We start from the raw sequence: 14,072 nt of genomic DNA, 5'->3' as shown, positions 1-14,072 counted from the left end.
TGTTCGAAAAGCAGAAACGACAGCAATAATAATATGCTTTATTTCGCTTAAATTTACAAAGAAATTTGCAGTCTAATAAAAAATAATATAATAAAATAATTAATATTTTTTCATAGATTATAAAACTACTCTCTTGTACATGTAATGGTAGAACATTGTAAAACTTGATACAATAACAGCATGCTTATTTGTCGTGGTGTATACATGGTCAAAAGTAGAATAATTTGACACATGTTTATATATATAAATTAAACACTCAAGAATATAAATGCTAAGTAAGGTAAGTAAATCGTTCCCTTCCAAATATGCACCAAGTTGTATTTTAACAATGATTTCAAATATTTTACTTGAAATGGGTACAAGCGGTATTGGTCTATAATTGGAAACAACATTTGGATAATTCTTTTTTAAAACAGAATCTCGAATACATGTGTTAATTATTTTTGTTAATGAAATGACAATTATATTAACTAAATTCTTGATTATAAGTGTGTTTCGTCGCTCAGAATCATCAAAAGATGTTGAAAAATAGTTCAGATTTAATAAAAATCCACAAAAATACTGTTTCTAGCTAAAATTTGATGGTTTTGTTGCTCTTTCCGAGCACGTTGGGTTGCTGATTGGCTTAAAACTACAAGAAAACGCTTCAAAAGTGAGGTTTCTGAAGAATTTTAACAATTTATTTGTATCTACGAACGCCAGAATGCATAAAATTGACCCAAACGTCTCCTTTTCTTAATCTGAGACGATTCTGCATGCTCTAAGTGTGTTTCGTCGCTCAGAATCATCAAAAAATGTTGAAATATAGTTTAGATTTAATAAAAATCGACAAAAATACTGTTTCTAGCTAAAATTTGATGGTTTCGTTGCTCTTTAAAGTAAAAGAAAAGATATTTATAGCACTTTTGCTGCAATTTTCATGATGCTTCATTTGTATGTATTTTGAAAGAAATTGAGTTGAAGGTTTAAAACGCTCAAGAAAATAGATTGAGAAACCCACAAGGTTCAGTCTGACACAATTTTTTATTTTCTTTATAATGTTTTAAAAATATATAAAATAAACTGTTTATGTCCAAATATAACAGTAAAAAAAATGCACTTGTTTAATCCTGTTCCAATATTGTATGAAAAAATTAACCAAGTCTACTTATTTCAAATAAGAAAAAAGAAAAAGTACAATTTACATCGAACTCGTCGTCACGTCGATAGCCATCTGCAAGTGGTAATTTCATGTAAAATGACTGAAACTTCTTCGACACGAATAACTTCAGTTGTTGCAGTTGATCATATTTTTTCCTAGCCAAAGATATCGAGGCAGAATATAACGCTTCAAGGTTAGATTTCCAGATATAAGATACAGAAAAAACGAAAAACGTTCCTTAGCATAAAAAAATTTTTGAATTTCAAAAATGACATCCTGAGTGGACCCAACGACATATTAGGAGACCATTCGAAAAAGTGGACAAGGAAGTTCAACAGTTTTGTCAGATGAATTTTCAAATTCTAGTTTGTACGAAAAATTTTAGAGTCGCAAATTTATCATTTAGTTTTAAAAATGTAATAAGAGCCAGATAGCTTTTACAAAAACGTTTAGTAATAGACAAATAACGTGCCACAAAAAGAAAACAGCGCACACAGTGCGCAGATTCTAATTATGGGCATGTCGTCGCCTGAGAACTTGTTTGATCTACAGACCAGAGCGCACTCAGACCAATATCGACTCTAAGCGATTTATCTATAAGCCGACTTTCGTTAGAGCTGATCTAACAGATACACATCCACTACGAAGAACTAACCCGTTTCGACCATCTAGTCGGACTTTACAACGAATAAGCGAACAAAGTTCCAGAACAATGACAACATTTACATTTCAAATTGTATTATCAAATGATAGAACGCTCACCAAAATTTGTCACCAACAATGAAATGACGTAATCTCCAAATTTTACAATAGTTGATGTAATTTAAATTTTATATCCCCCGTTTATGGTTTATGAATCCGTGTTGAGTTTTTACCTTAGATGTCAAGATTTTTGGAAAAAAATCAACAACATTTTCCAAATTATAGTTATTGGAAGCATGTTAAATCGTTAGTCAGGATTTATTTGTTGATGCTCCCGAGGAGTTGATGATGTCATCTTACAATTTTGTCCAATAAATGTTGTTTAAATGTTAAAAAGTAGCATAATCCTGAACTTGTGGCTTATAAATACATTATTGAGATTTTTTGGCTTTTCGGTTTCTCGATTTTTCAACTTTTGATGTTTCAATTTTTCAATATTAATTTCAATCATGTTTCATGTTCGGACTATTTATTATTGCTAAAACTAAAAGTAAAAAATAACTACCAAAATTGTGACTAAAAATATGTAAAAATTAATAGAAAATAGAACACAATGCTGCTAAAACATAAAAATAACTGTACTTTCCCAAAAAAATCTATTGCATGATTACTGTTCCACTAGTATTGCTAATTTAGGACGTTGATATTAAACGCAATGAAAGTATTAATTCTTAGTTAAACAAAAAAATAGTTGGGTGTCAAAATCGAGTGAAACATGTGAGATGTGTATAAATGAAAGCGTCTAAATAATAACCATTTCCCGCAGAATTTCTGGAGGCTTATAGAGTCGACATTGGCCTGAGCGCGCTCCGGTCTGTGGATCATACAAGTTCTCGGGCGACGATGTATCTAACGAAGCAGTTGAAATACCTGATATGTCACAGTGCAAAAAGTATTTCTCAAAAAACGTTCAAACGTTGATGTCTTTTTAATCGAACAAAACACAATTGGCGAACGCAGTAATCCAGAATCGTGCGCAGAAAAATCCTTTAGACTAACCGAACGTTATTTTGGTAAAATTTGCAAAATGAGAGAACAATTAACACCATTTGCAATTGAAATGTCTATCTTTTTTTCAAAGTTGAAATTACGCCCGTACAATGAAATTCTATTTAGCTCATTTTTCGGTCTGCTACTGGGCACCCTTAAATTTAAAATCGGTTAGTGGAATATCTTATTCTTGAAACGTCTATTAATGGTAGACATATGTATTCATAAGAAATTTTATGTTATCCGGAAATACTTCAGTGGCATAATAAATACTCTGTTTTGTGATAACTATCTTGTCACACCTTCCCCTATCACATTTCGTGTTATCACTGCGTGTGTATTGTTGGTTGCCGAACTTCAAGTACATGACAGTTGACGTATTGACGTTTATCATGTAATTTGTTCCACATCTTTTTCTACACAGTTCAAACGATGATTTAAAAACTTGTAGATACTTCAGAGCACCTTGTACAATTGGTCAGTTGAATATTCAACACCTACAAAAAATAACTCGTCGTTAAAGTTTCTAGGTTAACATGGATTTAGCTGTCAAACCACCGTACTACATTCAAAATACCCGAATGGTGTACAATTGTGGAGAATGCAACTATTTCACAAAGCTATACTTCTCTATCCAGAATCACATAGCACGCCACCAAGTCCCTAAATACCTGAAATCATTCGACTGTTCCGACAGCGCCCCTGAGAGTTTCCTCTGTAGAGACTGTAGCTTCAGCACTTATTTAACAGTAGAATTCAGCAACCACATCAAAAACCACAACAATAAACTATACCAGTGCACGAAATGCCCCTTTAAAACAAAGCACAGATACTATTTGAAAACCCACATAATGTGCAAACACACAGATGGTTTAGAAGTGAACTGGCTTACGTGTCAGTTCTGCCTCTACAAAACGAAGTTAAAAAGCAACTTGAAAGCACACCTGATGAGTAATCACGGCTTTTCTGAAACAGCTCAAGAGAAGTTTACTCTAGATCCGCTACAAGTGGAGATGTATCGGTGTCATATGTGTTCTTTCGAAACAAGGCATAAGTACAACTTAAAAGCACACATAGTGTGCAAACACACAGACAGTAAGCATCTGAAATGGTTTCAATGTGATAAGTGCCCATATAAATCAAAACGGAGAAGTCAGTTGGCTCTCCACCAAACCACTCACTTATCGCAAGAAGAAAAAGTGTGGTACGACTGCGAAGTCTGCGGGTTTAAAACCACCAGCAAACTGTCAATAACCAGCCACAGATATCGCCATAAAGGAAATGTCTTTTGGTGCGAGTTTTGCCCGTTTCAAACCAAGTACAACCACTACTTAAAAACCCACATGATGTACAAACACAGCGAAAATATTGAACGTCTCAAGTGTGACTATTGTCCATACGAAGCCAAAGTTTTCGGCGACTTGAAAATCCACATGTTGACCAGACACACGCCCTTCGAAGAAATTAAATGGTTTGAGTGTGACAAGTGTCCCTACAAGACGAAACTAAAAGCCCAGTTGACAAGACACCAAAAGGTTCACATAACTGGCGACACTAAATGGTATCAGTGTGGAATTTGCCCATTTAAAGCTAAACACGAAGGTCCTTTAAAAGTACACATAACACGTAAACACGGAGAGGATCAGGACGTAGGAGGGTTTATTTGTGACTTATGTCCGCATAAAAGTAGATCTAAAAGTAATTTGAAGATCCATATTTTGAATAAACACACACCACCTGAGAATATTCAGTGGTTTTATTGTGAGAAGTGTCCATATAAGGCGAAACAACAGAGTCAAGTGCGGAAGCATAGTGTGGTTCATTTGGAAGAGGCGGAAAAAATTCGATGCGTAAAGTGTTCGTTTACGACGGCGCATTTAAATTCTTTAAGAAGGCATGAAATGCGGGTGCACCCTGAACATGTAGTCACTGATGTACAGATGTAATATAGATATGTAATGTATATTAAATGTAAATTATATTCAAAGATGTTTTTTTCGTGATTTTCGGAACAGCGGCGAGAGGTATTAGGCCTCTCCGCCTCTTCTTTACAGGTTTCCATAATTCCATAAACAGTTAGATATAACATAGAATAAAGTATATTCATTACATATAAAAAATAAAACACTCAATTTGTTCTTCTTGATTTTAATGAACACAACATATTAAACATGTTACACAAGATACTGAAACAACTTAAATGGAATTAAATCCTACACATGTATTTTTTTGTGCTTATACAGAATTGAAATATCTTTCACTTTGTAAGGACAGTGTTCGCATTTGTACCACTTAACATCCGTTCCATTCAAATGAAGGCTATTTATATGACGCTTTAAACTGCAACTGCGTTTCGCCTTAAACGGGCAATATTCGCACTGATGCGATTTGATCTCCGAATGGACCTTTACATGATGTTTCAAATTATTTTTCGTTTTATTTTTATATGAACAGTTCGCACATTCGTACCATTCCGATTTTCTTGAAAGATCAGCACGTCTGTGTATGTTTCCATCCGAATGACAGTTTCTCCAATGATATTTTAAATAACTTTTCCTTTTACTTTTATACGAACAATCTTCACATTCATACCACTTAATTTCTTCATCATCTAAATGTCGAAAAATCACATGACTTTTTAAATTAGGCATCCGTTTGGTTTTGTATGGACAAAATTCACATTCATACCACTTACTTTTGTCTTTGCCTGGATGTTGTCCAGTCACGTGCGTGTTTAAATTTCTTTTATATCTGGTTTTAAAAGGACACTCTTTGCATTGGTGCCATTTAATGTCTTCTTCGTTCAAGTGGGAGCCTGCGTGGCTTCTTAGACTATTTTTGAATTTGGTTTTAAAAGGACATTTCTCGCACTTGTACCATTCCGAATCTTTGTCATCTAAATGGGCGCAGTTTATGTGGATTTTTAAACCTACTTTACGTGCACTCGTAAATGGACACTTGTCGCACGAATACCGCTTGTTCAAATGGCGCTCGTCAATGTGACGTCTTAAATTATTTTTGAATTTGGTTTTGTAAAAACACTCCGCACAGTAATACCAACATATTTCGTCGGTTTGCTTGAAATAGGAATTCGCTCTTTTTCTTTTTTTCGTGCATGTTGAAAGATGTTGAAGCCACTTTAACAAGAAATTCGTTTCAAAGTCGCATTTTTCGCAAACGTAGTTGTTTATTTGGAAATCCTGACTTGATAAATCTTCTCTGAATTCTGTTTTAAGGCCGTGACGTTCATTAATGTGTCGTTTGAACAGAGTCGTTAGTTCAGTTTTAAAATCACAGTCTTTACAATAATACGCTTCTATACTGGCATGTTCACAGTTCAATTTTTCTAGGGGTGAACTGTGTCTTCTCACGTGGTTCACCATAAGAAAAAGTGAGGTTGTAAAATATGGACATTGTTTACAGTTGTGAACATTTTTCCATGAAGATCTTCCCCATCTTGTAGGTATTTCGGAATACTCCAGAGTTGACATTTTGGTTAGCTAAGTGTCCACGGAGCACCAAAGCACTGACCCTTGCAACGTTGAAGAAACGTCAGATCACTAACCTAACATTTTGTCGTCGAAAATGATCTTTCGAATTAACGCAGTTTAGGCGCTGATCAGTGTTTGAATCATTTGAATATTGTCGTCCCAGCTAAAACAAAGCAAAATTATAATAGATTACGATACAATCAACAATAATAATTGTGGGACTGCTTGTGCTCCCGCTCAAAACTAATGTAGAAAGCGGAAAATAAGCAGCAAAATTTTAAATAAATACATAAATAATAAATAAATATTTATTGCCCTACAATCCAATTGGACAGGATAATTTATAATTAAATAAATAAACAGAATATAATAATCGAGGGGTAAACCGCAGAGAAAATCAATTGTACACGCTAGAGGAAATCAAAGGAAATCACAGGAAATCAGAGGAAATCACAGGAAATCAAAGGAAATCAAGAGGAAATCAACGAGAAATCAAGGGGAAATCAATGAGAAATTAACAAGAAATCAACAAGAAAACAAAGGAAATCCAAAATCATCATAGCAAAACCAGTTAAACTAGATATTTTCTAGAACTAATAAACGTAACATGTACGACATAAGTCATAGTATTCCTCATAAGAAAGAAAATATCAATTTAATCTTAAAAGTGGAGATTAAATAACCTTTTAAGGGCATAATGATAGAAAATTCCAGTATAATATCATTAACTGACAGCATGATATTTCAGCTTGACAAATATTAAAGTTGTAGTTAATGAAGTGCAGTTCCGACGAGAAATGATACATTATATTGCTTTATACCTACAAACCAAATTTATAATTTCGCCCCAAATTAGTTTTTCAAAATTGAGTTTGTGATATGAGGTACCAAATTCATTAAGTTCAGGTCGTGCAAAAATCTTACTGATGATATGTTCTTGCCTTGGAAGTTTAGCTCTCAAACTTGTGAGAGTATGTTTAGAAGCCTTAGATCAATGACCTCAACTTTTAGCACGATTGTTAATTTTAGTTTAAGAGATATGTTGCATCGAAGTGACAGTCTGCAAACTATAAACAACATTAAAAACGATTTGGATACAAAATTCGTTTTTCCTAGAGAAATCAGGAAAAAAAGTTCAATCATGGAGAGAGATTTTGTGAAAAATGATGACTTAGGAAACATTTCAGATAAAGATATACAAAGCACCGTAGAATCAGCTTTACGGGATTGTCTGCGTGACACTGAAGATTTAGGAATGAAAGTGATAGATTTCAACTATGTATTTTTGCCTCTGTGTAAAGACAATGAATGCAATGACGAAGTTGAAGATGAAATGTTTAGTGAAGGACAGTGCGATCACATTGAAAATTACAACAATTCTCAAATAGCCATGAAACGTAACTGTTTTCAAAGTTTGGAAAACGATCCAGTTGACCAAGATGAAGATTTACTGAATGATCTTTGCACAATTTCGTACGAATCTAAGAAATTTGACAGACATACACCTTAGAAGTTTTGATAGTGACGATATTTTTGTTGAGAAAGGTGATCTAGTCAGAATACGCTTAGATAATACAACAAAAGTTATAAAGAAGTCTTCACTTTGCTGGCTGTTAGACAATGAAAAGGATCGCGTCAGTGTGGATCGTCTCAAAAGATTTATTCAAAATAAGAAATGTAATAGTAGTAGAGTTAAGTCAGAAACAGATACCTGCCTTCAACATAAAGATGCATCTCAAATTCAAAAACCAGTCCAAATTGGAAAACAAAAAAGTGACTCATCTGATTTAGACAACCCAAGTAGTATGGAATATGATGACAGCACGGACACCGAAAGTTTGAATTCTTCCAATTATTCTGATGATTTGAATCCTCGTTTGAATCTCAAGGCTGAAAATAGTAAGACTGATCGTTCTAAACCAGACTTAAATATAGACGATTATATTATAGTAGAATTACGAGGGTGGGGTGATTAATGCCGGGCCTCAACAGGAATGCATTGTTTTTTTCGGTTGATTTTTATTTATTTCTCAACATAATCTCCATTTAGCTCGATACACTTAACCCAGCGATTTTCTAGAGCGGTTACACCGGAGTAATACAACGATTTGTAGAAATCTTCAAAATAACTATTTGCTGCTTTGATGTTGTCATAAACCTCTTACTACACAACCACTTTTTGAGGTTTGGGAAAAGGTGGAAGTGAGATGGGGCTAAATGGGGTCTGTAGGGAGGGTGGGGAACCAATTCAAATTTTAATTCATGAATTGTAGCCATCGCAATGACTGAAGTATGGACTGGTGCATTGTCCTGATGAAACTGCACCTTTTTTTTCGGCAAATCTGGCCGTTTTACTTTAATTTCCTGTTGTAAACGTTGTACTAGAGTGGCATAATATTCCCCACTAACTGTTTTTCCCTTTTGGAGGTAGTCAATAAAAATTATTCCCCTCGCATCCCAAAAGATGGTGGCCATAACCTTACTGGCCGATGCAACTGTCTTCGCTTTCTTCGGAGGTTCTCTTTTTTTGGTCCACTGTCTCGACTGCTGTTTTGTCTCGGGGGTGTAAAGATGGAACCATGTTTCATCGACAGTAATGAATGGACGCAAAAACTCAGTTGGGTTACGCCTGTAGTGTGCCAAGCAATCAGCCGAAACATCCTTACGACGCTGTTTTTGGTTTGGAGCGAGCAAACGCGGCACCCACCTGGCGCAAAGCTTTTTCATTGTTAAGTGTTCATTTAAAATATTTCGAATACGTTCTGTTGTGATCCTTATTGATTCTGCTACCTCCCTCACTTTCACTCTCCGGTCAGCCAAGATGATTTTATGATTTTTTTCTGTAATTTCTGGAGGGGTCACCTCAACAGGGTGCCCACTGCATGGTTCATTATTTGTGCTGATTCGGCCCATTTTAAATTTAGCAACCCATCACTTAATTGTTGTATACGATGGAGAGGAGTCTCCCAATGTTGTATCCAACTCTTTGTTGATCTCACTTGCTTTTAGGCGTTTCAAAAAAAAAATTTAATCATTGGCCGAATTTCCACTTTTTCCATTTTGTGAGAATTGTTTGATGCATCTAATCTGAAGGACTGCCATCCAACTACTAAATGACATATTGACATGAAATTTTTAAGGGAAGCTGATGGAAGATGAAATTATTGAATGCCATCATTATACTGATCTTATTACTCCCACATCTATGTGAGGCCCGGTACTTGTCACCCCACCCTCGTAACAACTCAAAAACAAAACAAAAAATGTTACATTGGTAACGTGTTATCACTTAACCCTATTTTTTGTGATTTTTTGAAAAGGAATCCAAAAATTCCGGATGCTTTTATGTTTCCGGTCATTAAAGATCAGGGGGAGATCCAAGAAAATGAATATATAATGAAACTACCTCCACCTCAGGTACTCAGAAGAGGCAGTTTAGTTTTTGAAAAAAAAATATTGAAAAAATATTTGATTTAATTCTAGTTTTTTTTTAAGTGATGTGATTAAAATTTGTGATAATGTAACCTCAACCTGGGTCAAGATTTGTACAAGTATACATCATAGAGAATACTAAAGTAAGAAACTGTACAAAGTCTAGGTGCCCATGAACACTTTTAAAGGGGAAAATTACCTCTGAAAATTTATCAAGTGGGGTTATCCACTACTTTATTGTGCAAAAAAAATTCTTACGTGTTAAATTTTGCATTTAAAAGTGTTTTTCTAATATGCTTCATTTGAAAGTTGGGAACAAAAAATTAAAAGTGCTATCATCTGTATTTATGGGTAGCTAGAATTTAGCACAGTTTTTTACTTCAACATCACCTACAATATATACACAAATCTCGACCCAGGTTATGGGGTAAGTATTTTTTAAGAAGTTGTTTTATTTTGTGATATTTTGTTATGATCCAACAGAAATGCTTTACTTTTATTTTTAGAGTTACCGTTTTTTTAACATTTAATAAAATAAATGAAACTACTTGTTTTTTCTGTTTATGCTACCATAATAAATGAATAAACCCAATTTTTAAAAAGTAATGACTTAAGTTATTATTATAAGTTTGATTTAGTAGGTCAAACTTTAACATGATACACAGAGATCAACCTAATAGAATGATTTTGGACTATTTGATATTCATTAATTACCTCTGTGAACGTATGAGCCAGTCGTTGTTGCCTTATGAATCACTGATAAGTAAAAACTGCTGACGTAACTAAAAATATCCTTCGCCTTATGTACTTTTAATTTCGTAAAGTCAAAAGCAAAATTTCATAGTATAATTTATTAAAAAATTAATAATAATTAATCTATATTAATAAAAATGAATCGCCGAAATGTATGTACGCCCATAACTTGAGAACGGCCGCACCGAATCGGACGATTCTTTTTTTTACGTGTTCCTTATCGTCAGGAGAAGGTTTATATGTAAGAATATTCATGAAAAATGAGACCGGTTAAAGATAAAAAAATTTTAAAAATTTTGCACGGGAATCGCCATTTCGAATCAATTTAAATAGTTGGCCATTCCTGACGGATCTGTCGCCTGACTGACGTGTCACACAAAACTATTTCTTCCGTGCGATTGTGAAAAGTATTATTGCATTTCAAGTCGTTGTTTGTTTTTTCGTAACAAAAAACGTCGTTTATTTCAAGAAAAGTGTTCGTTAAAGTGAATTCAGTTACGCATTGCGAAAGTTTCTTATTAATTTTGATCTGCCATTCTATTTACCTATGTTCACTTTGTTGGTTTCGACAAAACCTCAAACTTTACCGTTATTCGAGGATTTGATTTGAAGTTTTCAGTATTTTAAAATTCTTAAGACAAAATTTACAGATTTGATTGAAAATGTGAAAATAATTCTGTGTCGTTTATTGAAGTTCATTACAATGCCGAGAAGACGACAAGCTGACATAGGTCCACGAAGTCAATCAAATGTGCGACGAACTACCTCAGGTGCAAATCGCAATGATTTATTTCATGGGTAATTCGGATACGGAAGTTGATCAGCGTTGCGCTCATAATCAACATAATCAAACATTGAAGCGAGACATTGGGTGGTATGAATAAAAGTGAGTAGATACTCATATTCGAAGTACAAAGTACCTACTTCATTATTACTCCTATATACCTGAGCATCTACTCTATGTACTGAGTACCTACTTGGAAACATTGTATCTCCCCGGACATTGAACATCTACGCGTTTTGTGAGCATTTAATCTTAAAATGAGCATCGCCGTGGCAAATAACTGAGCTGTCTGTAAAGCAGCTTAGAAAATGAGTAAGATCGTTGTAAGAGTGAATTTTGACTAAACATGGCAACTTTCATGAACGTGGAGCGTCGTCAAAAGGTGCATTCAGTTTGAAAAACACATTAGGAGCGGGAATATCGAAAACTTTTCAGGTAATTAACTTTTATTTATTGTGCAGTGCGTTCTTTCTACAACTGGCCATAGAGATTCACATCTCAAGGTGTCTACCCCATCCTAACTTATATTTTGGTGACTCGATTTTTGTTTTAATGGTTGAAGACTGGCACTGTTTTCCGTTTTTGTTGTATCGAGATGCTACTTGAGCATCAACTGTTACCTACTGAAGTATTAGCATCATCTAGAAAAACTAGAAATATTTTGATTGGATATTCGAGTAGATACTTCGTATTTCGAGTATGAGCATCCACTGAGTTTTATTTATATCAACCATTGTCAAAAAATTGATCGAACGTTGTTTCGACAGAACTTCCTTCCCACCAAAAGTATAATGAAACATATTCAGCATTTTCGAGTTGAGTCTTTTCTTCACACAATTTTGTGATGACCTAATCAACATTTACGATCAACACGTATACCATCTTGGATTGGTGCAGTGTAATACTAAAAATAACTGTACTGTATTCCCAAAATTATCTGCGAAAATCGAGTGAGCCATTCGATCAAGTTTTTGGGGGGAATAAATAAATATTCTTTACAATTTACCATGCTTACAATAACTTTAAAACGTCTGCAAGATCTCAAAGTATTCATTTCTGCAACTCTTGAGTTATTCTCTAAAATAAATTGACTGATCCATACATTTTTTTGAGTCACTGTAAAAGCAAATCTAAAAAATATTAATGCAATGATAAATTACGAAAATATACTGATGATATTTTGCACATTTTGGATAGGATTTATTCGGCAAAATCTTGGGATGACGTCATCCGATTTTTGGGCTTGATAAACAGATACATTTTGATTAAAAATCTATCATGTCAAACAGTAACTTCCAAACGTCTGCAATATTTCAAAATTCAGTTTTGCAATTCTTGATTCAATCAATAAAATAAATTGACTCAATGATTAATTTTTTTGAGACACTCCCTATAAGCAAAACTAAAAAATTGGTCTAAAGAGTTTAGACAGTACTTCCCACGCTGTCGGAAACGTGACGACTGCATGTCTATTGTTTCTTTTCGCAGTAGATTTCATTTTTTTTTTGAGTCACCCGGTATATGCAAATTCTAAAAATATGAATGGAATGATAAATTACAAGCACAGACTCATCATATTTTGTATATCCTAGATAGGATTTATTCGGCAAACTTTTGAGCTGACGTCATCAGTTTTTTGTAGAAGATAACCAAATATATTTTGACTAAAAATAGTAATAAACCCATTCATTAATTTTTTTGGGTCACCCTGTATATGCAAATCCAAAAACTATGAATGGAATGATAAATCACAAGAAAAGACTCATCATATTTTGTACATTTTAGATATGATTTATTTAGCAAAATTTTGTGGTGACGTCATAAATTTTTTAGGGGGGGATGAGCAAATACATTTTGATCAAAAACTTACCATGCTTATGATAACTTTAAAACACCTTCAAGATTTCAAAGCATTCGGTTTTGTAGTTCCTGAGTAAATCAATAAAATAAATTTACGCATTCATTAATTTTTTTGAGACACCCTGTATATGCAAATCCAAAAAATATGAATGGAGTGATAAATTACAAGTACAGACTCATCATATTTTGTACAGTTTAGATAGTATTTATTCGGCAAACTTTCGAGCTGACGTCATCAATTTTTTGGAGGGGATAAGCAAAAATATTTTGACTAAACATTTATTACGCTCTTTATAACCTTAAAACATCTGCAAGATTTCAAAGCATTCGGTTTTGTAGTTCCTGATTAACTCGATAAAATAAATTCACGCATTTATTAATTTTTTTGAGTCACCCTGTATATGGAAATCGAAAAAAATTGATTGGAATGATAAATGACAAGAAAAGACTCACCATATTTTGTACATTTTAGATAGGATTTATTCGGCAAAATTTTGTGGTGACGTCATAAATTTTTTAGGGGGGATGAGCAAATACATTTTGATCAAAAACTTACCATGCTTATGATAACTTTAAAACACCTTCAAGATTTCAAAGCATTCGGTTTTGTAGTTCCTGAGTAAATCAGTAAAATAAATTTACGCATTCATTAATTTTTTTGAGTCACCCTGTATACGCAAATCCAAAAAATATGAATGGAGTGATATAGCACAAGCACACTCATCATATTTTGTACATTTTACATAGGATTTATTTGGCAAACTTTTGAGCTGACGTCATCAAGTTTTTGGAGGAGATATCCAAATATATTTTGAGTAAAGATTTATGATGCTCTTTAGCCTTAAAACATCTGCAACATTTCAAAACATTGGGATTAACAGATTCAAAATTAAATTGCAAAATGTTGTTTTATAATTTT

At 33.7% G+C, this 14,072-nt stretch overlaps 2 protein-coding genes across 2 annotated transcripts; one reads left to right on the top strand and one right to left on the bottom strand.

Annotated features, from left to right (window-relative positions):
• Positions 1–3,189: 3,189 nt before the first annotated feature.
• On the top strand, positions 3,190–4,820 carry LOC135123031 (zinc finger protein ZFAT-like). The gene is made up of 2 exons (XM_064047531.1): positions 3,190–3,310; positions 3,357–4,820. Exon 2 carries the CDS (start codon positions 3,370–3,372, stop codon positions 4,777–4,779), a length of 1,410 nt encoding a protein of 469 aa, XP_063903601.1. The 5' UTR covers positions 3,190–3,310; positions 3,357–3,369; the 3' UTR covers positions 4,780–4,820.
• A 3,589-nt stretch (positions 4,821–8,409) lies between these two features.
• Positions 8,410–9,237, bottom strand: LOC135123774 (histone-lysine N-methyltransferase SETMAR-like). Its single transcript, XM_064048651.1, has one exon. It carries the CDS (start codon positions 9,235–9,237, stop codon positions 8,410–8,412), a length of 828 nt encoding a protein of 275 aa, XP_063904721.1.
• Between the last annotated feature and the right edge of the window lie 4,835 nt (positions 9,238–14,072).

This window comes from Zophobas morio, unplaced genomic scaffold, assembly GCF_036711695.1.
Source record: "Zophobas morio isolate AGI-343-1 ecotype UQ-CSIRO unplaced genomic scaffold, CSIRO_AGI_Zmor_V1 ptg000006l, whole genome shotgun sequence".
NCBI classification, from domain to species: Eukaryota; Metazoa; Arthropoda; class Insecta; order Coleoptera; family Tenebrionidae; genus Zophobas; species Zophobas morio.
The sequence above is the reverse complement of the archived record's forward strand: the minus strand, read 5'-3'. Positions and strand labels throughout refer to the sequence as shown.

Bases quoted from the DNA above. Each gene is read 5' to 3' on its own strand.
- LOC135123031 (XM_064047531.1), top strand. From the start codon at position 3,370: ATGGATTTAGCTGTCAAACCACCGTACTACATTCAAAATACCCGAATG.
- LOC135123774 (XM_064048651.1), bottom strand. From the start codon at position 9,237: ATGGGCCGAATCAGCACAAATAATGAACCATGCAGTGGGCACCCTGTT.